Genomic DNA, 27,311 nt, shown 5'->3' on the forward strand with positions numbered 1-27,311 from the left:
ACCCCAAAGAGAACTCACGAAACATCTCACAAAAAACGTAATTATCTTCCTAGACAAAAACATGCTGAAGAGGCAAGGCAGGACTCTTTTATGACATAGTAAAATTCCTACAATTACATAGAGCTTTAAATTTACAAAGCATTTTCATACATACTATTCATTAATATTATAATTCCATTTTAGAGATAAGGAAAATAATTATAATGCTTCCCTTTTCTGAATTTTTATAGAAAAATCTTTACAATCTGAAGAAGAGTCTAAGTAAGGTTTCAAAAATAAGAAGACTCAAATAAACCTATGACCACATTGGTCTGCTCATGTGTAGAACTGCCAGTAGAGAAAATTCAGTTCAAAGTTAAAAACAAACCAACCAAAGCTACTTTCTAAGTGTTACCCACCATTTCGCATCTTATAAAGTTGCACATTTTTCTGAATATATTCTGCAAACTGTACAGTGTCTCCAGCCTCTCCAACACATAGGAGTAAGATTTTTTCACTCATCTTAAACATCTTGTCATGATCTGCTCAAAGAAAAACACAGTATTAGAAATTACCTTATCAGAAATTTGCTATTATAGAGCAATATATAAACATTTATCAATTACTACATTGAATAATTTGACTAATCAGACTTTAATGGGCAACCGTATTAATCACTTTCCCTCTCCATGTTACAACTACCAGCATATTTTATTAATTGTCAATTTCAGTTGGTGACTATATATGAAAGCTGTCAATTAAAAATATAGTTAAAAACATTTAAAGGCATTTGAAATGCAAAGAACAGAATCAATCAAAGAAACTGAAGAAATCAAGCCAAGGGCCACTATTTTTAGGCTCATGATTACAAAGCCTTAAAATGTCTCTACAAATACAAATATTAGTTATTATATTTACACACATACAAAAGCATATATGAAAAGAACTGGTATTACAATTAAAATTAGGGAGCGACCTCAAGAAAAAAATAAATCACCTTATAAATCACCTTAAAAAGTAAACCACCTCCATTTCCAAAGCAAAAAGACAATTAAAATGATTGACAAAGCAAAAATTCTAACAAATATTGCAACACTAAGCTATTTTAAAACATCTCAAAAATCTCAATACTCTAATCTTATGTAGGTGAACCAGACTCATTCTGATTAGATAGATAAATATTCAGATAGCAATTAGTGCCTAAGGAAGAAAACTCCATACTGAGTCCGTAGCTTCAGGAAAAGCTTAAATCTGCCTATCTTAACTCTCACTTTCACTTTTCATTTTTCAAATAGTGCTGAATAATCTTCCCTGGGAGACATGTTTCCTGTTTTGAAAGCTTCTAAAATTGTCAAAATCCCTTAATAGGATTTAAAGAACAAAATGCTACAGTCAAATACAGTATTTTACTGCAGGTGTTTGAGTTGTGGGTACCAGTAATATGGCTTAAACCTTGCAAACACACACACACACACACACACTCACACCCAGTGCTTGTAGACAATATCAAATTGCTTTGAAACTCCTAAACAAACACATTTTTCTTTTGTTACAGGCTACATTAAAAAAAAAAAAAATTTTACCTATAGCTGTATTATCTTTGCAAAGAAAAAGGACCAGAAGTATTAGATGCCACTGTCATCTAAGTTCTTGCTAGTAGCAAAAGTATGGTCAATTTTTATCTCCTTATTTGCTTATCAGTATTTCCTAAACTGTCTATATTTAATATGTGTCATTTTTGTAAGAAAACATCTATAATAATAAAAGTGTAATATGCAAATCGACCGAATGACCAAACAGCAGAACCACCATCCTGACGATCTTCCAGACGACCACGCTATGACAGGCACTGGCGCCAGGTCAGCCAAGGTGGGTGTGATTGGTTGGGGGGTCCCACCATTGCCCTGCAGAGGGAGGCCCAGGCCACCCTTTGCAGGGCAATCGATGGAGGGGCTCTGTGATTGATCACCCCAAAGAGGGAGGCCCAGACCACCAGCCAGCGACGCTCTGGTGGGTGCGCAGGGCCGGCCAATGATCGCCCTGCAGAGGGGGGCCCAGGCCAGCCAAGCAATTGCACCCCACGCCTGTTGCCCGCAGAGGGAGGCGAATGGTGGTGGGGGTGGGGGTGGCAGTGCCACACAGACAGCAAACAGTGGCAGTGGCAGGGGTGGGGCCAGCTGGTGCAGCCAGGGGAAGGAAAGCCCCAATAGGCCCTGATCACCAGCCAGGCCTAGGGACCCTACCCGAGGGATTCCAGATTGCGAGAGGGCGTAGGCCGGGCTGAGGGACAACCCCCTGAAGCACAAATTTTGTGCACCAGGCCTCTAGTTACTTAATAAATTTGCATTATTTTCATAGTGAGAAAAAAAGCTGTTCTTATTTTTTGGGGGGAAACTTGTTTACAAAGTATTTATGAAGAAACTAGAGATCTGATGCACAAAATTCGTGTAAGGGACTCAGCCCTTGCAGCCCTGGCTTCGTCCAGAAGGTCGTCCAGCTGTCCGGTCTAATTAGCATATTATGCTTTTATTATTATAGATGCTAAAATTCTAGGCTAAAATGCTAAAGCTGTTCAACTCTGAAATGAACTAATGCAAGGCCAAAAATGTTTTAAAACACCAATTACCCGTCCAGTGAGTAGTGAAGAGAGATATAAAAACAAAAGTGATAGATGCTAAATGCTTCCTGAGTTGTGCAGAAAACAGCCTATGTAGCTCTAGGGAATTTCTGGTCCTTAAAGAACTTACAAGATCCACATACATGAAACAAATGGACAACAAAATGAACATCAATGTACAATTCTGTGGAAAACAACTGGACTAGAACCCAATTGAACATAGTTATAATCTGGGCTCAACACTCTAAAATTGGGCAAATGGTTTCCAAGCATGCAAAATGGTAACACTATCGCTTTCTGCTACCTAACTCACAGTTGCCAATATTTCAAACCTCACGGACCACCAGTTGGCAACCGCTGACCTAACTCATAGGTGAGAAAACTGTACATGTACAATATTATTAAATTCAGTGTTACCCAATGTAGTTCGATTATACATGCTATAGTAACTAATTCAGAAAAAAAGAAAAGAGCATTCTGTGTGGGTTGGAGTACTCTGAACAATTCTATATAGGCCAGGAGAGAGACATGAAATGTGGCATATAACCAAATTAAAGAATTAGGCCACATTAATAAGCAAGTACTCTCTGGGAAAACTGGAAGTATCATTCTCATTTTATACTTGGAAGAAAAAGAATTCCAAAATATTATTCATTTTCAGCATTCTTGCCTACCCTACACAAACTTCTTCATGGCCCTGGCCAGTTTGGCTCAGTGGTTAGAGTGTCAGCCCAAGGACCGAAGGGTCTCGGTTTCAATTCCCAGTCAAGGGCTGTGCCTTGGTTGCAGGTTCCCTGGCCCCAGCAGAGATGAATGCAGGAGGCAACCAATTGATGTGAGACACATCGATGTTTCTCTCTCTCTTTCCCCCCTCTCCTCCCTCCCTTCCACACTCTCTAGAAATCAATGGAAAAAATATCCCTAGGTAAGGATTAAAAAGGAAAGAATTCCTTCATGAAATGAAAGATAGGAAAAAGTCCACATGCCAATTCCAAAACATTGATTTTAGAGGGAAAGGAAGAAAGAGAGAGAGAATGATCGATGTGAGAGAAACATCGATCAGATGGAACCTACAGCCTGGCTATGTGCCCAGACTGAGACCCTTCTGTGTATGGGACAATGCTCCAACCAACTGAGCCACACTGGCCAGGGCTGTCACAAAAAAATATTATATCAGAAAAGACCATATGAAAAATTAGACACTGATTTGACTGCAATTATTTTTAAATATTTTTAAAGAATTAACTCAAATTCACTTTTCTTCCACACTGCAGTGATCTTTCTTTTCTCTGAATACCCCTAGGACTTATTCCCAAAATCATGAACTTGAAAACTAACCTATGTTGACCAATGTCATCTCAATAAGTTTAATAAATTTTTTTAAAAGGGAAAAAAAAACCCTAACCTAATATTTACTAGTGATATCTTTTATCATACAAAATCATCTTGTATATATTTCCTTGTTTTCTTCTTTTTTAATGTGTTTTCATTGATTTCAGAGAGAGAGGGAGAAGGGGCAGGGAGAAGAGAGAGAGAGAAGCATCAATGATGACAGAGAATCATTGATCGGCTGCCTCCTGCACATCTCCTACTGGGGATCGAGCCTACTACCTGGGCATGTGCCCAGACTGGGAACCTCTAGGTGCATGGGACAATGCTTAAACTGAGCCACTATGGCCAGGGCTATTTCCTTGTTTTCTTAATGTCTTAGACCACTCTATGGATTATATCTAATATGTTGCCTCTCTTATAACACCTAGAAGTACTGTGTATATACTAGCAAATTGGGTTAAAGTACATTCTACTTTTCAATGTGATTTAATATACATTGTAATAAAACAGAAACCTGTAGCCCTGGCTGGTTTGGCTCCGTGGATAGAGCATCAGCCTGTGGACTGAAGATTCCCGGGTTTGATTCCAGTCAAGGGCACATGCCCAGGCTGTAGGCTCGATCCACAGTAGGGGGCATGCAGGAGGCAGCCAATCAGTGATTCTCTCTCATCACTGATGTTTCTATCTCTCTCTCTCCCCCTCTCTGAAACCAATAAAAATAAATTAAAAAACAAAACTAGAAACCTGTAAAGGTACTTAGTTATTGCTCTATTTAGACACTACTTCATACTAACATCACTTGCATGCCAAAGGTCTTAGTAGTCAGAATAATGGATAGACTTACTCTCAAGACAAATTTACTCCCTTGGGAACAATAGTTTATAAATAGAACTTCTATAAACTAGTTATGCAATTGTATATAGTAATTTGACTTGAGGAACAATCCACAACATAGATGTTTAACAAACCACTTTCAGATCTCTCTCTTCTTCAGAAAGACCAAAAATCAAGCAGAGTCCCTCATGGTTCTTTCCATCACCCAAAGTGATGTCAATCAAATGCCTGTCACTTACAAAAGCAGTGATGGACACTTTCTACCCTTTTTCACATACTTCAGGAAACCGCAGATTTAGTAATTTTTCATTCTTGAAACCCAAAATGCTCAAACCCTCAAAGCTTTCCCTAATCTCTAGAACCAGAAAGATCCCTTCTTACTCTGGATTACCTAAAAATAATCTCTTCTATGTCTGCTCTACCTCAGAAGTTTGATTGCACTCTTCTTATGCAGCATACATTTCTAGCTTGTGCTACGATTATTTATACACATATCTTAGTCCCTTGTTCAACTATAACTTCTTTTAAGATAAGGACCACATCTTATTCTTCTTTGTATCCCTTAAGTACCTAGTAATGCAAAGGGCCCAAAATCTATTTCTCAAGTGAACAATAAATCACCTGAGCTAAAGCATAATACTTTTTCAAAAGTAACTTTCGTGTCTCTGGTCAATCACGAAAACACATTCTTAGATTTCACAGATCATCAACCAAAAAAATCTTTAAACAATTACTGAGTACTGACTATGGGGAGACAGCATGTGCCATATAGTAGTTACGTGCAAAACATGGAGTCAAACTGGGTAGGTTCAAACCTGGGTTCTGCCACTTGTGGTCTTAGTCGTTTCCGAACCTCAACAGCTTAAAACTAAAATCTGTAAAGTGACGATCTAATAGTGCTTATCTTAAAAGGTTACATGAAATTAATGGAAATCACTTAAAACAGCGCCTGATACATAAGTGCTTAGTGTTATTACTACTAAGTATTTGTTATTGTGCTAAGGATTTGCACAAAACTTTTTCACTCAATCAATCCCCCCCAAGAAGCTTGTGATTTAACGGTTTTTTATGAGTTTGTTTCTGCCAAACTGACCACAATTGCCAGGAAGCAGGATCTCAAATGCTCCCTGATTTAACAGATGAGGAAATCGGGGCACTGCGAAATAACTTGTGCATTCACAAAGTAAATAAGTGACAGGGCTCTAGTCTCCCAGCTCCACCAACTACTTAAATATAAGAAAAACGGGACAGTTGGTGTCCTGGAAAACTGGAAAAGGAGGATCTGAGCTGAGACACAGGAGGATACAGGCAGCGGAAGAGAAAGCCAAGTTTCTAGTCCCACAGTCTCACGCTGCCCATGATCCCACCTCATGCTGCCAGCAAACCAACCGCATTTGTAACGACATCAGTAATTTCTGGGTCTAGGGAGCCTGGTGCTCGGCAGGTGTTTAAAGACTTAAAAACGGAATTCCCTTAGGCAATTCTCGCCTGGAGCGCTTTTAGCGAAGGCCAGAGCAGAGCACTGACCACGGAAGCCTGGGAGGAGCGAATGTTCAGGCCCTAAGTTGTCTGCCAGTCTCCTAATCCTAAAAAGTAAGCAAGTGGTGATCAGGACAGGCGGGGCTCCAACTCCCGGACCTCCCGGTGTTCACCCAACACCCCGCCAACTTCGCCCGGATGCCCCTACACCCAGGCCCGGCCGGGTGTCCCCTGCCTCCGCTCACCGTCCTTCATCTGGACAATACTGCTAGCGGCCACTCGGTCGGAGGCGACAAGGACGTAGTCGGGGCCCTGTATGCCGATGAGGTACTCCATGGTGGCGGGAGGCCGGGGGCTGAAGGCTCAACAGGACGCGGGACTCGCCGGCTTCTGGGCCGCACCGGTGAGACAGCACCACCGACCGCAGTTTCACTCTACGCAGGCGCGCGACTGCCCGGGCTACCGGCGCTCTCGGATGACGTACAACTATCGCGAGAGTTTGGAAGTGGGCGTGGCGTCGGGCTAGTCAATTCTGTGATCGTGTCCTGACCTTTGCCTTGGAGGGCTTTGCGATGCCGGCTGTACAGGTATTTGCGTTATGTATGGCCAGTTTCTTTAATTATAAAATTGAGCTTAAAATTCGCTTGAAGATGAAGTCGCACACTATATGTAAAGTGCCGAGCACATGTGAATGCCAAAAAGGCGTGTGTTCCTAGATGGTTGTTGCTTGGTAAAATATCTCCCCAAACCCCTTCCCTACAAATCAGATTGGAGAAAAATAAACTTAAGAGTAGCCCTATTTACGTGTTCCACTAAAGTAAAATATGGTCGAGTTAAAGATATAAGAATAAAGACTAAAATCATAAAAACAATGGAGGAAGAAAGAATAATTTGATAATCTTTGGAAGTAACATGTGTTTATAAGCATGACAAGGAACCCAGAAACAGGAAAAGATTGGCAATATGGCTACATAAAGTCTCTCTGATAAAAGTCCCCATATGTTAAAACATAAATATGAACTCAGAATGTGTTTCAATATATGAAATAATTAATATCTATAACTTAGAAGTCATTCTTACGAATCAATGGGGGAAAGATAGCACAATTTTTAAGTGGCAATTCACAAAAGAAGCAACACAAATAACCAAGAAACATGAAAAGATCTGCAACCTCATTGGTAATTAGTCATATGAGACATAAAAAACACTGAGAAATTGTAAATTGATGGTAAGAATATAAATTGTCATGTCCTTTTTTTTTAAAAAAAAAGCTTTATTTTTATTGTGTCATGATCTTTTTATAGAGGTCAAGTGGATATTTTTAAAAAGGTAAATGTACATAACTTTTATAAGTGTCCTACACAAATATATGCACAAATACCCAAATATTTGTATGCAGAGATATTCATTGCAGCAGAGCAACAGCAAAGAGGGATGAGGACCAACTGAAATGTCCATAAGTGAAGAAATTGTTATATACATTTTGTACGCTCACGCAATGGAATATTATGGAGCCATTAAAAAGAATAAAATCAATCTAAATTCAATGTGGCCCAGATATAGTAAGTGAAAATTAAAATGCATTCCTATGTGTAGCATGATGCCATTTTTTAAAAAGCCTGCAGACCAAAGGGTCCCAGGTTCAAGGGCATGTACCTTGGTTGCAGGTTCCTCCCCCGCCTGGGCCCTGGTCAGCGCATACAGGAGGCAACCAATCAATGTGCTTCGCTCACATTGATATTTCTGTCTGTCTTTCCCTCTGTCTTCCACTCTCTCAAAAAATCATTGAAAAAATATCCTCAGGTGAGGATTAACAAAACAAAACAAAAAACCCCACACATATATATGAATATGAATGGAAAAGATATATTTACAGATGCTCCAACCTCAAATTATATGCAGTTGTTACCTCTGGTAAGAGTGATTAGAAGGAAGGCTTTCAATTTTTATTTTATATACATCTGTATTGTTTGTCTGTTTTACAATGTTCATGTATTACTCATTTTTTTTTTTAAATAAGAAAACGCACAGCTATTCCTTTATATCTTGCAGCCATCCTGGAAAAAGCTGAGATATTCCATGATTAGTTTCTGACATGCACAATTCAGTCTTCATACTGGCCATACTAGCTTCCTGAGAAGTGGAAACACAATTTCAATTATATCTCAAATGCAACTATGCAGTTCATTTGCTTCTGTAGAAATTTGTAGCCCTTACTCTATTCTGAATGTTTCTTCCAGCTCTCTGCCCATGAAGGCACATGGACCCTGAGGAGTCTGGGGCAGCCCATCTATCATAGGATGGATGCCAGGGGCAGGGAGGTCATTAAGTCAACCATCCCACTATGAACACAGATGCATCCATCATCTTAGAAATCCTTTTCTTAAACACCACTGGGAAAGAAGTCTCTCAAGTTTTTCTCCTCTCTCTCCCCCTCCCCTCCCTCCATCCCTCTTCCTCTGTCATTCTGTGTTTGTGTTTCTTTAATTGCAAAATGTACATAGTTATACTATACACACACACAAATATTACAGAAGTGAAGAATTAAATATCTCTCCTTCCACCAAAGGTAACTACCCACCAGGTGTCTGTATCCTTCCAGACCTTTTCCCCTTCTTACATACCAATATTCATTCAGTCATCCACTAAGGCTGCAGAATTCTGAATTGGAAGGTCTACAATCTTTTAAGAAAGAATTCGAGGATCCTGAACGGGAATCAAACTGTGATCTCCTGGTTCATAGGTCAATGCTAAACCACTGAGCCACACCAGCCTGGCTTGAGGATCTTTTAAGCTGGTTTTTCTCCAGGGCTCTTTTCAAATTCTCTCAACCAAGTTACACCAGATATTCTCTTAACTTCTTGTTAATATAGTAGAAAATGGGTTTTCAACACTCAACTTGTGCTATCGCATAGGAGTCAGGGAGAATTCCCCTTCCACTTAAAATCTTAGAATAACTGACCCTTAGAATTAGAAAAAGTGTCTGTAGAGGTTCCAGAAATAGCATGCACAGTCAATTTTTTTTCTATAAAGGGCCTGATAATAAATACTTTTGGCTTTTCGGTCCATACCGTGTCTGTCACAGCTACTCAGTGATGCCATTGTGTGCAAAAGCAACCATAGTCAATACATAAACAAGTGACCATTTCTATATTCTTTTTTTTTAATTCTTTTTTTATTTTATTGGTTTTTTACAGAGAGGAAGGGAGAGGGATAGAGAGTTAGAAACATCAATGAGAGAGAAACATCGATCAGCTGCCTCCTGCACACTCCCTACTGGGGATGTGCCCGCAACCAAGGTACATGCTGTTGACCGGAATCGAACCTGGGACCCTTCAGTCCGCAGGCCGACGCTCTATCCACTGAGCCAAACCAGTTAGGGCTTCTTTTTTATTTTAATTAAATCTTTATTCAGATTATTACATTTGTTCCTCTTTTTTCCCCCCATAACTCCCCTCCTCCCAGTTCCCACCCCACCCTCCGCCCTCACTCCCCACCCACTGTACTCATCCATAGGTGCACAATTTTTGTCCAGTCTCTTCCCCCATCCCCCAGACCCCTTCCCCCCCAGCCAAGAATAGTCAGTCCATTCCCTTTCTATGTCCCTGATTCTATTATAATCACCAGTTCATTCTGTTCATCAGATTATTTATTCACTTAATTCTTAGATTCACTTGTTGATAGATGCATATTTGTTGTTCATAATTTGTATCTTTACCTTTTTCTTCTTCTTTCTCTTCTTAAAGGATACCTTTCAGCATTTCATATAATCCTGGTTTGGTGGTGATGAACTCCTTTAGCTTTTCCTTATCTGTGAAGCTCTTTATCTGACCTTCATTCTGAATGATAGCTTTGCTGGATAAAGTAATCTTGGTTGTAGATTCTTGGTATTCATCACTTTGAATATTTCTTGCCACTGGTGTGCCTCCTCCCAGGGTTTGGGACTATAAAGAAATTCACCACCATGTTAAGACCTGCCTTCTCTGTCCCACTCCCATTCTCACTCCAAATTCAACTTCCACCTGAAGCCCACCCCTAATTACCTCATCACCCTTCAGGCTTTGATCCAAGGAAAGTGATAGGTCCTCTTGATTAGGACTCTTTAATCTGATTTCTGCTCCATAGCACTCCTCTGCCACATCCCCACTCTCTGATATACCTGGAGACAGGAGTACAATGCAAATAGGTCCTGACCCAACCACTGATGTTTGGACTGCTGAGACTCCAGGCTGAAAGCCCATCCTCCCTGCTGCTCATCTTCTAAGAGCATTTGCTTCCCTGATGCTTCTCCTGCCATGAGGAAGTGTGGTGGGCCAGCTTGCTGCTGGCACCTGCCACACTGTCACATAACACCAACACTAATGGTAGAAATAATCACAGTGACAACAACGGCTTGGTCTACATGCAGAAGGTACTTGTCATCTCCCGAGGAGCCTCCTGGCCTGGGGCTCGACTGTGACGATGTACCTGGCCCCTGGCCCACACTGTCTCAGTCACACAGCAGACTCATCTGAATGGTGAACATTATCACTACTGTCATCACCATTCTTGATAAGGATTCATTTATTTCTGCAAAACACATTTACTGAAGACAAAGTGCATGCCAGATTCTGTGCAAGATTGTAAAGGAGTAGGAAAGTTTAACACCTTCAAGGAGTATTCCACAGGAAGAGGGAGAGAGAGAGAGAGAGGAAGAGAGAGAGAGAGAATTTCCAAAATAGGATCCTACAGACTATTGTAGGTGGATAGATTCCCAATGCCTATAAAATGATAACCTACAGTGAGTGCTCAATAAATGTTTTGATGAATGAATGAACAAAAAGCTATGGGATCTGACAGTGGGGGAAAGAGTAATTGTGGGAAAGGAGTCAAGGAAGGCTTCCATAGGAGGTGACATTTGAGCTGAATTCTGAGAGCTGAAAAGGCAGCAGAATGTACTGGCTAAGAGCATGGAGTCTGGATTCAGAGTGCCTGGGTTAAAATACAAACTCCGTGTGATTTGGGGCATGTTACTTAATTTCTCGGTGCCTCAGTTCCCCATCTATAAAATAGGCTATTAATAGTACTTCCCTTATGAGGTTGCTGTAAAGATTACATGAGTTAATATTTGTAAAGTGCTTAGAACATAGCACTAGCACTACATACATAGTAACACACAGTACTACCTAAATATTTGATAAATGAAAACAATTGGCTAAGAGCTCACCAAGCTGACAGGATAGAAAGTTAAGGGTGTGAAGAAGAGCATTCTTCAATGTAATGCATGGTATTGAGATTTCCAACACAATGGCGTCCTCAAGGAATGGTGGGAAGGCAGTGGGAAGCAGGGGTTTGCCAGGGGCTCTTGGATATCAGCATAAGGAGTGTGACGAGCCATTACTTTTTGAAATAATTTTAGATGTACAGAAAAGTTGCAAAGTAGTGCTAAGAGTTTCAAGATATCCTTCACTCAATTTCCCCTAATGGTAACATCTTCCAAGGAGCCATTGCTTTTAAGGCAAGAGCATGACATAATCAGACATGTGTTTTAGCAAAGTTGTTGCAGCCATTGTGAGGTGGGAGAATTAGAGAGATGGGGGGTGGCGGGTGGTTAACATCATCCAGTGGGAAATGGTGCAGTCAGGTCAGGGGCTGATAAGGAAGGCATGGATGTGAGAAAACCCTTGTACCAGAGTAGCTGGCTATGAATGCTCTGGAAAAGAAAGAACCGAGAGAAAGTCAGGAGATGCAGGTCCTGGGCTGGCTGGCCCTCTGTTTGAGGCATTTGACAAGCAGCTGTCCATGTGAGTGACCTGGTAGGAATCTCCCTACAGAGCTCAGCAGGCTAGCAGGTCTGGGGTGTTCAGATGGCTATGCAGAACCTGAGATGGGTCAGGCAGTGGCCAGGGCTACTTTCCAGTACCCTGGGTCCTCATTCTGTGCCCTGCTCTAGCCCCAGAGATGTCTGATGAGGCTTTTTATTCTTAGCGACTGTTTAGATCTGCGTAGCTTCCTGGCCCTCACTTGGGGAAATGGGCCCAGATAAGACCAGGACAACTGATGCAGATTCATCCCTGACTTAGGATTTTATTCATGGCACCAGGCAGACTGGTTTCAAATCCCAGCTCTACCACTTAACAACTGTGTGACCTTAGGCAGGTTACTTAACTTCTCTGTGCCTCAATTTTCTAATTTGTAAAACAGAGATAATAATAGTCTGCCTCAGAAGGATGATGTAGTAATTAAATGAGTTAATTGATAGATAAAGAGAGTGTATAACAGTTCCTAAAACATATCAGGTCTTATTTAAATTTAAATTGTTTGGTTAATGTGTTTAAATCAAATGTGTTTCAATTCTTTAATACTACTATTATGTTCACCATATATATATAAAGTGAGCCCAACAGAATACAAGCTCCTATAAGCAGAGACTTTGTTTATATTGCTTCTTTATAACCCTGTATGGAGAATGCTACCTGGGACATAGTGTTACTTGTTATTTACTGAATATTCTTTAATGAATGAATGAATGAATGGTGCTGTACCTCAAGGATATGTGCAGTGTGCAGATGCTAATTTGGAAACACTTTGGAAGACCTATTCCATGGCCAAACAGTTTCTAATTCAGTTTTTAGTAATTGTTCCACTTAACGTGTCAATCTTTACATTAGGCATTTTGTTTTTTAAAAAAAGTTAAAGTAGCCCTGGCCGGTTTGGCTCACTGGATAGAACGTTGGCCTGGGGACTCAAGGGTCCCAGGTTCGATTCCGGTCAAGGGCATGTAACTTGGTTGTAGGCACATCCCCAGTGGGGAGTGTGCAGGAGGCAGCTGATCGATGCTTCTCTCTCATCAATGTTTCTAACTCTCTATCCCTCTCCCTTCCTCTCTGTAAAAACTCAATACAATATATTTTTTAAAAAGTTAAAGTAGCAGTTGTGCACTTGAGATCTGTTCTAGGAAGAGGGCTATTTGGCAGCAAGGAACAGTAATGCACCCAAGCCAAATTAATGAAGGGTTATTTATACTGAAAGGACACAGGAGAAACTCACTGAACCCCACTTGACAAGTACAGTCAATAGGTTCTGGGACTAGAAAATCAGCAGCAGCAACTTCCCCCGTTGTTGTTTCTTAGGGACCCACTATTTCTTGGCTCTACATTCTTCTACATGACTGCTCCATTTTTCTCTCATCAAACTGGCTTCCTCTGTTCCCACATACACTACTCATACACTATTATGTCTTCCCCAGTGCACATGAAGTTAGAAAACACCTGATTGGCCCTAGCTGGTTTGGCTCAGTGGATAGAGCATCGGCCTGTGGACTGAAGGGTCTCAGGTTCCATTGCAGTCAAGGGCACATGCCTGGGTTGTGGGCTCGATCCCCAGTGTGGGGGGGTGTGGGAGGCAGCCAGGAGGCAGCCGATCAATGATTCACTCTCATCATTCATGTTTCTCTCTCTCTCCTTTCCTCTCTGAAACCAATAGGAAAGGAGAGGAGAAGGGTGGGGAGGGGAGGGGAGGGGAGGGGAGGGGAGGGGAGGGAAGGGAAGGGAAGGGAAGGGAAGGGAAGGGAAGGGAAGGGAAGGGAATACCTGATTGGCCCAGCTTAGGACAAACATTCCCTACACCTGTCTAATAATCTATGATCAAGGGCTATGACTGAAGGATACAGAGGACTCCTCCTTTTAAAATATATATTGATTGATTTCAGAGAGGAAGGGAGAGGGAGAGAGAGATAGAAACATCAATGATGACAGAAAATCATTGATCGGCTGCTTCCTACATGCCTCCCAGCAAGGATCAAGCCTGCAACCCAGGCATGTGCCCTGACCAGGAATCAAACCATGACCTCCATGTTTATAGGTTGATACTCAACCACTGAGCCACACCGGCCAGGTGAGGACTCCTTTTAAAAGAGGACAATCACAGGTAGAATATGAAGGGTATCTCTAAACAAATTAAACAAAACTGATGAGTAAAAGTACTTACCAACATGGGTGATAGCTCATTTTTGAGAATAGGAAATAGCCTAGAAATTTACTCAGAGCCCTAGAAACACCCTTTTCCCAGGCACTCCACCTGGCTTGGCTGAGTCCAGCTCTGCCTGTCCGGTTTCTGCTGCTTCTAAGCTCAGTTTCCAGAACCCAGAAGCCCTCACCAGAAAGTGTGATCATGGCAGGAGAACAAGGACTCAAGTGTTGTTTTGGCTACTTAACATAACTAGAGAGAGGAGAAAACCTCTCCTGGGCCTATGTCAACAGAACTTCCCTCCCAGCATTGTCAGACCTCAAGGACAGGACTTGAGGTGAAAGGGAAGGACCAGATTTGGGGAAAGAAACTATTCTTCAAGGAGCAGCAGCCTGCTCTTTACATTAGCTACGTTTTTGCAGCATTTCCCAATTTTACATTCACTAGATATAATTGGGATCCTCACAGACCCTGTACAGCTAAAAGTTTTACCCCCATTACATACATGAGAAAATTGAAGTTAGAAGGATGAAGTGACTTCTCCAAGTTCACAAAGTTAGCTGTTGATCTGAGACTGGAACCCAGGCCTATTGGACTACCAACCCAGAGTTCTACTGTACTGCTCTGTCTGACAATGGTTTGGGGAGCAAGATTGTATATGGGAAGAATATAGGGAAGGACAAAGCTTGCAGGTGGCTGGAGGTGCAGAGTTAACCAGCTTCTCAGCCCCTCAAAGATGAGGCCGGTTGGGGATTGTAGAGAATGAGGAATCGATCTGCCATTCAATGTGAAAATGGATTGTAGCCCCAGCCTGCGTGCGCCAACGGAGCTGATTAGCACTTGCGTGAGTGTCCAGCCATCGATTGGCAGGTGCGAATCATTCTGGGAGCAGCGGGGAGCCAGTCCTCTCCCACCTCCATCCACAGAGGTTTTCTCCCCCTCCTTGCCAGCTTAAGTCTTCAAACCTCCCCCAACTTCCAGGCCTAATGGGCGCTCAAAACTCCTCCAGCTGCCCCTGAGTCAAAGAGGAGGGCAGCCCTAACCAGTTTGGCTCAGTGGATAGAGCATTGGCCTGTGAACTGAAGGGTCTCAGGTTCGATTCCAGTCAAGGGCATGTACCTTGGTAGCGGGCACATCCCGAGTAGGGAGTGTGCAGGAGGCAGCTGATTGATGTTTCTCTCTCACAGTGTTTCTAACTCTCTATCCCTCTCCCTTCCCCTCTGTAAAAAAAAATTAGAAATAAATCAATAAAATATATTTTTTTAAAAAAAGAGGAGGGCATAGTGAGTATTCTTATTCGGCCCTGCTCGGTGCAGCTGGTAGAAGGTAAGATGGCTTTTCCGAAAAGCACTGCCTGCTTGTAGGGTCCAGGGTGACTGAGCGGGTGCAGGGTTTAGCTTGGGGTTTATAGCATGCAATGAAAAATGTAAGAATTCTGCCCATATTGACTATGTGACATTGGGCAAATCATTTGCCCTCTGGGCTCCAGTTTCCCTAGGCAAATGTGTGATGGTTAATTTTATGTGTCAACTTGACTTGGCTACGGGATATCCAGATATCTGGTAAAACATAGCTGAGTGTGTCTGTGAGGGTGTTTCTGGAAGAGATTGGCATATGAATCTCAGTAAACTGTGTAAGGAAGACCCACCTTCACCAGTGTGGGTGGGCGTCATTCAATCTGTTGATGGCTCCAAATAGAACAAAAAGAAAAAGAAAGGATGTGTCTCTTCTCTCTCTCTCTCTCTCTCTCTCTCTCTCTCTCTCTCTCTCTCTCCTTTCTCCTCTCTCTCTTTCTCTCTCTCTTCTTGAGCTTGGACATCCATTTTCTTCTACCTTAGGACATCATAGCTTCTTGTTCTCAGGTCTTTGAACTCAGGCTGAATTGTACCACCAGTTTCCTGGTTCTCTAGTTTGCAGATGGCGTGTTGTGGTACTTCTCAGCCTCCATAATCATGTGAGCCAATTACTATAATAAGTCTCCTCTTATGTATGCCTATATATATCCTATTGGTTCTGTTCTCTGGAGAACCCTGATTAATACACATGGGATTAAAAATAGCTTTCTCCCTGGATTGTTTGTATTAAATAAGGAAGTGTGTGTAAAAGTATTTTTGCAGTCCCTGGCACACAGTAAGAACTAAAAATGTTAGTTGAAAATCGACTCTCCACTCTCCTCAAGAGGCGCCCAACTCTGGGGCCCTCTCTTCTAGATCGATCTCATTTCTATCTCTTTTCATCATTTGAGTGTCATGTGCAAGTGATAGCAAGAGCCTCATGTGTTTCCTCTGATCCGGAGAAATTCTGTCTCCAAGGAAGCTCAGCCCATAGTATTGGGTTGCCTTTGGGAGAGTGAACTGTCAATTTCGAGCAAGGGAACCAGACGGGCTCAAATTCATCAGATCCCCAAGGTCTATCTAGACTTAGAGTCGTTGTTTCTTAATTGATTTCATATAGGGAGAGAGAGAGAGAGAGAGAGAGAGAGAGAGACATCAACGATGAGAGAATCATTGATTGACTGCCTCCTGCATGCCCCCCACTGGGGTTCAAGCCTGAAACCCAGGCATGTGCCCTTGACGGGAATCGAACCTGAGACCCTTCAGCCCACAGGCCCACGCTCTATCCACTGAGCCAAATTGGCTAGGGCTAGAGTTTTTATCCTAAGCTTGTCACATGGTGTCTAAGGGTGCCCTAGACATTCTTATGCCTGTGAGGCTGGGACCTCTTCCAGTACCCCAGCTATACCTCGTCGACATGCAGGCTTCCTCAGTTAGTTCTCTCCTGAGCTGGGCACTGAAGGACCATTCAAGTTCTCTGACTTTATAGCCAGAAGGGAGATTCTGCTTGAGTCCCAAAGCTCTGGTGCCTAGGGTTGTAATGACAAGAAGAATCGTGTTCAGGACCATGGACAGAATTCGCCGGGTGCCAGGTGCTTAGAGCTGAGGCTGCGTTCAGTGGCTCTGACTCCATGCAGAAGCAGAGAATGGGGGCACAGAGTCAGCACCACGGACAGACACCACAGGCTGTGTTATCCTTGAAATTCAGTCTTTAAGACTGGATTAGTTAAGATTCTTCTGACTACAAGAAATGAAAACCTATTTCAAACTAGCCTAAGCTAGTCTTTAAATGAACCAGATGAGTGAGATTGGACCTTTGGTGTCACTGAACACCAAGACTTGGTGAAATGAGCCATGGGAAATTATAGGTGCATCCCACTTTGCCTTAACAAATGTAGGGCTATTCAAGTCATCTATTTCTTCTTGAGTAGTTCAAGGGAATTTTATTTTTTTTATAAAAATTATCAAGTTTATTGGTGTAAAGTTCTTCATGGTATTCCCTTAATATTCTTTTAATTTTTGTAGGATCTGTAGTCATAATCCCTCTCTGGTTCCTGATATTGATATTGGTAATGTGTATCTTCTCTCTCCATTTTTTCCTGATTAGTCTGACTAGAGGCTTATATATCTCATTGATTTTTCAGTATTCCTGCCACTGCCTCCATTGTGCCCGTTTAGAAAATGATCATTTCATTGTGGCCGCCTCTGAGAGTATGCCCCAGCCTCCCACTACAGTACACTCTGTATTCTGCTGCCAAATAAAGCTTCCTAAAAGGCCTGTTTTATATGAAGACTTTCAATGGCTCTACATATAATTTCCAGGCCCCTTCACCTGACATTCAAACCCTCCCCCACCATCTGACAAGCATGCACATTTCCGAATCATTGCCCACTCTTCCCCTGCACGAATCTTCTTTTCCAGCCAAGCAAGTCCATTTTTAATTCCCATTAAATCTAGGTGATTTCTCAGCTCTGTGCTGCTACAATTCTTCAGCTGTCAGCTACTGAGAGAAGAACACCAGACTTTCAGTTGAAGGCCAAGATTGGAAATGCTTGTCATCCCATTTATGGGTTATAGGGCCTCACTTTCTTTATCTGAAAAATGGGGTAATAATTCTTAACTTTCAGAATCATTCTTAATTCATTCAGCATGTACTTGAAGGAATATGCCCTGTGGCTTTCCTGTATCCTTGTGTGCATGTGTGTACATGTGTGCACATGCATGACGAGAAGCAATGCTGCTGCCAAAGCATAAATGAATGTACCCTGAAGATATATACAAAGAATAATAATGGATAACATTTACTGAGTGCTCACTAAACTTGTTTATTGAGTGACTACTATACTAGGCTTCATGGATATAACAGTGAGCAGATAGCAAAAGTCTTCGCCCTCTTGGAGTTTACATTTAATCTCTACATTCTAATTCGATATTTAATCTTCTGGAAATCTGAATCATAGGTAGAATTCTTTTTTAATTTAAAAAGTTTAAATTTTGGTAAAATACATGTAACATAAAATATACCATATTAACCAAGGTTTAAATTATTTATTTATTTTTAAAATATATTTTATTGATTTTTTACAGAGAGGAAGGGAGAGGGATAGAGAGTCAGAAACATCAATGAGAGAGAAACATTGATCAGCTGCCTCCTGCACACTCCTCACTGGGGATGTGCCTGCAACCAAGGTACATGCCCTTGACTGGAATCGAACCTTGGACCCCTGAGTTCGCAGGCTGATGCTCTATCCACTGAGCCAAACCGGTTAGGGCCAAATTATTTATTTTTTAAAATTGTAGTAAAATAAACACAACATGAAATGCAATCACTAATCTTAGTCACTTTTAACTGTTCAGTTCAGTGGTATTAAAGTACATTCACATTGGTATGTAACTATCACTCCATCCATCTCTAGAACTCTTTTCATCTTGCAAAACTAAAACCCTTATACCTTTCAATGACATCTCCTCATTCTCCCTCCCCCCAGCCCCAGGCAGTCACCATTCTTTGTTCTGTCTCTAAATTTGATTACTCTAGGTACCTCATATAAGTGGAATCATATGGTATTTGTTTATTTTCTAACTGGCTTATTTCACTTAGGATAAGGCCCTCAAGGTTCATCCATTTGGTCTCATTGTCTGAATTTTCTTCTTTTTAAAGGCTGAATAATATTCCATTGTATATTTATTTTTAATAAGCAAATTAATACATGTACATGGTTTTAAAAAGTCAACTAGTACTATAAGTCTTATCACAAAAAACAGTAGTCCATCCCTCATCCCCATGTCTCAGTCCTCAAGGCAACCACTTAAGATCATTTTAGCTGAATGATTTTACTGGTATTTACCTCTGAATAATATACTTTAATGCTAGTTTGTAATCTGTTATGAAAGAAGATAATTTAATATTCTATGGCACTCCATCCCCACATCTCTCCCCCTTAGATTCTGCCATTGTAATTATATCACAATTTTTTAATTAAATCAATATTCAGAGTTTTTCTTTATTGATTTTACACACATGGATTGCTGCTGAAACTAATATTGCATCACCTTTCTTGTACAGATATTTTTGTCTTCGCTTGTGTTAATAGCTTTTTTTTCTTTCTCCTGTTTTCTTAGTATTCCATACTCTTATCATGAATTCTCCTCAAACTCTTTAGCAGTGCAAAAATCTTCTGAATAGTAATTTCCACCTGGTGAAACATATTAGGCTCCCATTTCCCTGCTCAGTGTGTGCTGACCCTCTGGGCCTTCTGCACAGCAGCTGTTCAGGTGATTCCTTTTGTAATTTTTCTGGGTGAATCTTCTTTTCCTGGCCCCACATCTTTTTTTTTTTTTTTTGCATTCAGGTGATCATCATAGCCAGGTTCTCTAGCCAGGTTCTATCCAGGTTCTCTAGCCAGGTTCAGTCACCAGGTTCTAGTCAGGTTCTCTTGCCATGTTCTATCTAGGTTCTCCAGCCAAGTTCTGTAGCCAGGCTCTGTCTCTAGGTTCTTCAGCCAGGTTCTCTTGCTAGGTTCTGTTTCTAGATTCTCTGTGTCTAGGCTCTGTAGCCATGTTCTCTCGCTAGGTTCTCCAGCCAGGTTCGGTTGCCAGGTTCTGTCCAGGTTCTCCTGCCATGTTCTGTCTAGGTTCTCCAGCCAATTTCTGTAGCCAGGTTCTGTCCAGGATCTTTTGCCATGTTCTCTCTAGGTTCTGTCTCTAGGTTCTGTCCTGGCCCCATATCTTTATCTTCCTTGATTTCTTTCTTCATTTTGATGGCACACATCCTTCAGTAACTTCCAGAGAAATAATATATGAGCAGTAAAAATTTTTAAATCTTGAATTTCAGAAAATTTTTTATTCTACCCAGTTAATGTATAGCTTGGGATGTATAGCATAGAAATCTTTAGAAGGTTAAAGGTATTTGCTTCAGTATGGCTGTTGAGAGTCCTTTGCTATTCCTGATTCTGTGCTATCCTTTGCATGTATCCTGTCCTTGCTACATGGAAAAAGAGTTTTATGTGTATCCTTGACCCTCTAAAACTTAATTTAATGGGATTTGGTGTGGGTCTATTTTCATTTATTACACCCATCACACCTTTTGTAGGCCTTTTCACTCTGGGAATGTAATTTTATTCTATTATTTCTGTGAATCTCTTCTCTCTAGTTTATTAGCTATCTCTTTCAATATCTAAAAATCTTTTTTCTGCTCCGTTTCTCCCATGAAGGATCCACCGGTCTCCTCTCTGTCTGTCTGCCAGGTGGGTCTGCAATCTAGAAACCATGTCTCATGGGCCCTAGAATCTCACTGTTCAGACTCACCCCTAATGCCCCTCCTTTCTGATTTCCACTGTGCACAGTATTCCTGGCTGGACCCTTCCTGGTTCACTTTTTCAATGGAACAAAACCTTCAGTCCTTGCCAGGGTAATGAGGTTGTAGTCATCTGTCTGTGTGTAACAGAGAAGGGACCTGCTTCTTATGCAGACTTTCAACCTTGCTCTGTCCCCATGCTTTGCTCCCACCTTCTGTGGTCACTGTTGCTTCCAATATCTGTTCTTTCCCTGGTCCTGAGTCTCCAATAGGCTGACTCCCCTTTGGCATCCTTTGCTGTGGCACTTGGTAGGCAGCGATCCCAGCTCTGCCAACTCCTTCATTCACTTGACATCTAAAAATATGTTGACATCTGTGGTCCACCATTGCCTCTTTTATATTCCTTTACTTTTATTTTAGCGATGTTAGTTGAGGAAGCCGATACAAATTCATGCATCCCATCTGCCGTTTTAAAGCAGAAATCCGAAGACTGCACTCTTAATTACTATACTATATTGACTCTCAAATGAGACAGTACCTCTGGGGTCCTACAGCCCAATGAGGATGAAATGAGATTACACATGTGAACATACTTCGTAAACTCTAAAGAGCTGTGTGAAGGAGAGGGTCTATGTTAAATTCCCCACCAAAGTGCCCTCCTTCCTCCTCGCTGCTCTCTCACTCCTCCCCATCTCCAAGGTACAACTCAAGCTCATCTCCTCCTGGGAGCCTTTCCTGGTCAACCAAACTAACTCGGATGTTCCTGAGCTCTGAGCCACCACAGGACTCTCTGCGCATATCTCCCTTGGCCCTAAGCAATGCTGCTTCATTGTATTGTAAGCACAGAGCTTGGCTGATATGCATAGTCAAATGTAGATCTTTTAGTATACGAGAGCTTTCCTCCTTCTTCCTACAGGCAGGAGACCCCGATTTGTCTAAACAAGAATGAGGTTTGAGGGGAAAGAGTATTGTGTTTCCTTGGTGATAGGTTAGGAGTTAAAGTGGCTTCTGTTGTCCTGCATTCTGAGCTTCTCCCTCTTGCGTCTTCTCCCGTCTCCAGACCTTTCCTCCGGGCGGTGGGGGCAGTGGCGTGGCTGTACCCACAGGTGTTGTCACTGGTCCAGAGGCTGTATCCTTTTACTCCCTCACTCTTACCAGAGCTCTGATGTGGGTTTTAAGAGATTCAGTTCATATTTGCACAGAGCTTCAGCCAAGGTGGTGGTGGGAAAAGTGGACTGGTCTCTGGCTAGAAGCAGATCTCCACCAAAAGGTTGCCAGTTCAATTCTGTCATGGCATATGCCCAGGTTGTGGGTTCAGTCCCAAGTCAGGGTGCATGCGGGAGGCAAATGATTGGTGTTTCTCTCGCACATCAATGCTTCTCCCTCCCTCTCCTCCCCTCTCCCTCTGAAATCAATGTAAACATTTTTAAAAAATAATAGTTAAGATGGAAATTTTATGTTATGAGCATTTTACCGCAATAATAAAAAAAAAAGTTAGGAAAAAAAGATCCTGGTTAATTATTCAAGAGACAGATTCTATCTGACAGTCTTTACAGAACATTCTACTAGAGAGAAATGTGTCACCTCTTGTCCCTTGACTGATGTGATTATTATGAAGGAAACTGAGCTTTAACCCATGACTGAGGCTGCAGGGAGCTCTCAGGTGGTCAGTGCTCATGTACTGGAGCGCCTCTGAACACACAGGTGAAATAGACACACTCACACTCCAGGGCTGCAGGGCACAGCTCCATGTGCAGCGGTCGCACGGCCCTGTCCCACGTGTGTGCACCAGGGCAGAAATCCAGTCCCTCTGGATTCTCCTCTGTACTTTCCAGACCCTTCATCTTAGAGACCCTGGAAGCTGAGGCTGATTTGGCTGGAAGTAGCCAGCAGGAGCAGTTAGGGAGGAGAACCGCTAAGGAGAGAACAACAGACAATGAGACGGTCATGTCACCCTGGTCTGCCTCCATCCTGCTGCAGATTGTCCCAGGTCTTAGGATCCTACTTCCCAACTTCGTTTTATGTCTATAGCAGTGGTTCTCAACCTTCTGGCCCTTTAAATACAATTCCTCATGTTGTGACCCCAACCATAAAATTATTTTCGTTGCTACTTCATAACTGTAATGTTGCTACTGTTATGCATCGTAATGTAAATATCTGATATGCAGGATGGTCTTAGGCGACCCCTGTGAAAGGGTCGTTTGACTGCCAAAGGGGTCGCGACCCACAGGTTGAGAACCACTGGTCTAGAGCTTTCATCCAATACACGAGCACAAGCCACGTGAGGCTACTGAGCGCTTGAAATATGGCTAGTCTGAATAGAGATGAGCTGCAAGTGTAAAATACATCGCAGAATTTAAAGATTTAGTACCAAAAAAAGTAAAATATCTCCTGAAAAGATGTTGTTTACTGATAAATGCTGAAATGATAGCCTTTGGATGTACTGGGTTAAATAAAATACATTATTAAAATTAATTCCATCTGCTTCTTTTTATTTTTTTTAATTAAATATGTGGCTCATCTTATATTTTTAGTCTGCAGCCTATCCTGATCCCAGACTATTTGGCTGGGCCCGGACCCCCTGCTTGGATCTTGTAATTTTTTTCTCTCACAGAAATGGACCCCTGCTCCCTGTTGAGGGCCATTGCTGAATGAAATAAAGAATGAAATAATGCTGTACCCACCTGAGGTGGACATCACCTCCTGTCTGGACTTCTTCCTGCTGTTTCCTCTAATTTGGGGGCCAGAGCGCTCCCTCCCCTCCCCAATATCGATTCTGCTGGAAGTCCCAGCAGAGGCTGGTCTCTGGCCTAGATGCAGGCCCAGAACTTTCCAGGAAGCCCCCTGGAGTCTGGGCCCACACCACTGTTAGGGTAAGGACAGGTGGCCACAAGTGTACATATTTTTCCCCCTTCCTTCTTATCCACCCAATCCTCCCCCACCCTTCCCCTCTTTTTTAAAAGTCTAATTCAGAGCAGCCGGCTCCGTTCAGCCTGACTGGTTTGTTATGGCTTATAATCTGCGCCAGGATTAATTAGCTAATTACTGACAAACGTCCGCTGGCAAGATTCTGCTCCAGCTTGTCAGCTTGAAGTGTTTAATTATTTTAATCATTTACTTCCATCTTCAAAATTTATGCTGCCAAGAGAGTTGCGGGGCATCTTTTAATTATGATTTGGGGTTTCTGCTGGGCTGTGTTCTGTTTCTGGGGACAGCGGACATGATTTTTTACTAGTCTGCCACCAAGGCCTGAACACCTTCGACTCCAGGGCCTAGCGCCATGATCCACGGATGGGAAGTGAGGAGGCACCCAGATCTTCTCTGGGTACTGTCCCTTCTGTACCCCCAGAGCATGTTGTGAACCTGCATTTAAAAATATGTATATATTTTTATTGATTCCAGAGAGGATGGTAGAGGGAGAGAGAGATAGAAACATCAATGATGAGAATCATTGATTGGCTGCCTCCTGCACGCCGCACACTGGGAATTGAGCCCAAAACCTAGGCATGTGTCCTGACCAGGAATCGAACCATGACCTCCAGGTTCATAGGTCGATGCTCAACCACTGAGCCATGACAGCCGGGCTGAACTTGCATTTTGTGAGTACCTATTGTGCACTGGATATCATGCTGGATGTTTCCATCAGTTCACATTTGTGAGCACAAAGCATATGGGAACAGCCTGAGAGCTGACAGAGTGGCCTGGGGGTGATCAGTGGTAAGTAGAAAAGTAAGGAATGGGTTCATTTACTTATTTGTCTATAGTGTAATTTATAGTCATGTGAGATCACCTTAAGTATAAAGCTCAGTGGTGTCGCCCACCCAGAACAAGGTACCCTAGAGACTCCCTTGTGCCCCCTCCCCACCATTACCTGCTAAAGATGACCATTTCTGCACCATAGATTTGTCTTGTCTAGTCTTCACTTTCATGTAAGTGGCATGTCCTCTTTCAAGTGTGACTTCTTTTGGTCAAACTTTGTCTGTGAGAGGAAAGTTTCTTTAATATAAATCATATTCCCTGGCCAAGGCTTTGGTTGGGGTCCAGTTGAGAGATTCAACCCCAGTCTTTAGAAAGATTTCCTTTAAAAAAAAAATGTTTATTGATTTCAAAGAAGAAGGGAGAGGGAGAGAGGGAAACATCAATGATGAGAGAGAATCATTGATTGGCTGCCTCCTGCACGCCCTCCACTAGAGATCGAGCCGCAACCTGGACATGTGCCCTTGTTCAGAATCTGGAACCTTTCAGTCCACAGGGTGATGCTCTATTTACTGAGCCAAACCAGCTAGGACGAGATTTCCTTTCTTAATAGCATTGTCCTGGAAACGAGTTTGGATGTGACTTTTCTTCTCCATTCCTCTGCTTCTCTGCCTCCTCCTCTTCCTCTGCCTTCTCTTCCCCCGATCACCATGTCATATTAGGAAGTTACTAGTATTTCTGAGGTTCAGTTCATGCCATTCTGGATGCAAAGGCTTATGGTGTTCAGAGAGGTGTATTGAAAGGCAAAAAACTGTCCCCTGTTATGGGTTGAATTCTGTCCTCCATAAAAGATATGTTGGAGTCCCAGCCACCATTATCTCAGAATGTGACCTATCTCAAGGTAGGGTCTTTACAGAGGTAACCAAGTTAGAATGAAGTCATTAGGGTCAGTCCTAATCCAATATGACTAATTCCTTATAAAAGGAGGAAATTAGGCTTGGCTGGTGTGGCTCAGTGGTTGAGCATTCTATGAACCAGGAGGTTACTTGTTCAATTCCCGGTCAGGGCACAAGCCTGGGGTTGTGGGCTCGATCCCCAGTAGGGGGCATGCAGGAGGCAGCCGATCAATGATCCTCATCATTGATGTATCTATCTCCCTCTCCCTTCCTCTCTCTGAAATCAATAAAAACATTTTTTCTAAAGGGAGAAGAGAGAGGGAATGCCTATAAATTAGGGAATGCCAAAGAGAGCCAGCAACTCACCAGAAGCTAGGGAGAGGCATGGAACAGATTCTCTCCTCAGGCCTCAGAAGGAACCAACCCTGCTGACACCGTGATCTCAGGCTTCTGACCTCTAGAACCGTGACAGAATATTCTGTTGTTGAAGCCACTTAGCTTGTGGTACTTTGTTACCGTAGCCCTAGCAAACTCATCTACCCCCAAAGGGAGTGCTGGTCAGTCTTTCTGAATCTGTGTCACGGGACCAACTGCAACCCAACCTCTGCAGAATTCTCTGTGCTGGAGCCACCAAGGGGTAAGTCAGTCCCAGGCTGGGGGTGACTGAGGCGACAGCTCAGAGCTGGGAGACTGAGGAGAGAAGAAAGATGAGTTTAATGAGCTCATCAATGCCATTAATGAGGCACCAGGCAACATCCAGGGGGCTTCTGTGACAACCTATACCAGGGCAAGACAAGCCGAAAGATGCCACAAACCAGATCAGCCCGAGTTCTGACGTGATGTGATCTGTCCTCTTGATGCCTTCCTTCCACAGAGCCCAGGATGCGGCGGGAGTAGACACAGAGTCCTTGCCCACTGGCTGAGATGGCTTGGAACTCCCCTCTCCTTCTCTGGACTTGGGTATGACCCCGCACATGGCATTGCACTTTCTAACATGTAGTTCATACCTGAGCCCACCCTCATACACCTCTCATGCCCTCAACTGTGCCAGGCTTGGCTAAGAAACTCTCAGCTTTAACCTGAATTCAAATGACACCGACCTAACTAGGTCCCTGGATCCACTCCTGCTTGGTCTTTTCTAACTTATTCTCTACACCTCATCTAAGTGATCCTTTTAAAATACAAATCTGACTATATCCTTTTGCTGCACAAAATTCCTATTGGTCTCTCACTGCCGATAGGATAAAATCCAAACTCTGAAGGAGGACTTAACAGGGCCCTCTGTGTTCAGACCCCACCTTCCTCTGTAGCCTCATCTCTCACACCTACCCCCTTGCCTTCTACATGCCTTTTCAGTTCAGCCAAACCCTTTTCACCTCCTCAAAGCATGCTATCTCTTGCCTTTGGATATTTGAATATACAGTATTATCTCTGCCTAGAACGCCCCAATCCCCTCAATCCCTCCTCTTACCTAAATAATTTGCCCTTCAGGGTTCAAATTGGACAATTGCTTCTCCTTAAAGACCCCACCCCCATCCATCGATTTATTTATTTGTCCAGTTATTCAATGAGGGTAGCTCATGTAAGATTTAAGAGCCTCGAGGAGAATGCTCAGTCCACTCATGGACCTGCCAGGGAAGGGAGAAAACTGAGCAAAGAGGATTATAAGGTCCTAATGGTTTGTTAGAAGGCAAAGCTACGGGGAAAGCAAGGCTTCTCTGAGCATAGAATGAAAGTACATGGTAAAATAGTTAACAATGAGAACTATGGGATTTCTCCCATGTATGTTTTAGTTAAAAGTTTCTCTCTGGCCATTATGAATTTATAAAGGGTCTGTAGGAAACTCTACATTGGCTTTAAAAATGAACTTAGCAAGCCATGTTTATTGGGCACTACAGAT

General features: G+C 42.5%; 1 protein-coding gene and 1 long non-coding RNA gene across 4 annotated transcripts in view; one reads left to right on the forward strand and one right to left on the reverse strand.

Moving 5' to 3' along the window:
- Positions 1-6,692, reverse strand: part of PSMB2 (proteasome 20S subunit beta 2) — a 35,814-nt gene extending 29,122 nt beyond the window's left edge. The window contains exons 1-2 of one of the 3 annotated variants that reach the window (XM_036349054.1): positions 6,487-6,692; positions 399-521 (exon numbers count right to left, since the gene is read on the reverse strand). In XM_036349054.1, coding sequence (XP_036204947.1) covers positions 399-521; positions 6,487-6,577 — 214 coding nt within the window. In that variant the 5' untranslated portion in view covers positions 6,578-6,692. The remainder of the gene's footprint in view (positions 1-398; positions 522-6,486) is intronic. The other 2 variants (XM_036349055.1, XM_036349056.1) reach the window with 2 other exon arrangements.
- A 59-nt stretch (positions 6,693-6,751) lies between these two features.
- The window catches only part of LOC118676013, a 28,230-nt gene continuing 7,670 nt past the window's right edge, over positions 6,752-27,311 (forward strand). The window contains exons 1-2 of the long non-coding RNA XR_004974005.1: positions 6,752-6,828; positions 26,286-26,371. This is a non-coding gene — a long non-coding RNA (uncharacterized LOC118676013). The remainder of the gene's footprint in view (positions 6,829-26,285; positions 26,372-27,311) is intronic.

The sequence above is a fragment of the Myotis myotis genome, unplaced genomic scaffold (genome assembly GCF_014108235.1).
Source record: "Myotis myotis isolate mMyoMyo1 unplaced genomic scaffold, mMyoMyo1.p scaffold_m19_p_2, whole genome shotgun sequence".
Classification (NCBI taxonomy): Eukaryota; Metazoa; Chordata; class Mammalia; order Chiroptera; family Vespertilionidae; genus Myotis; species Myotis myotis.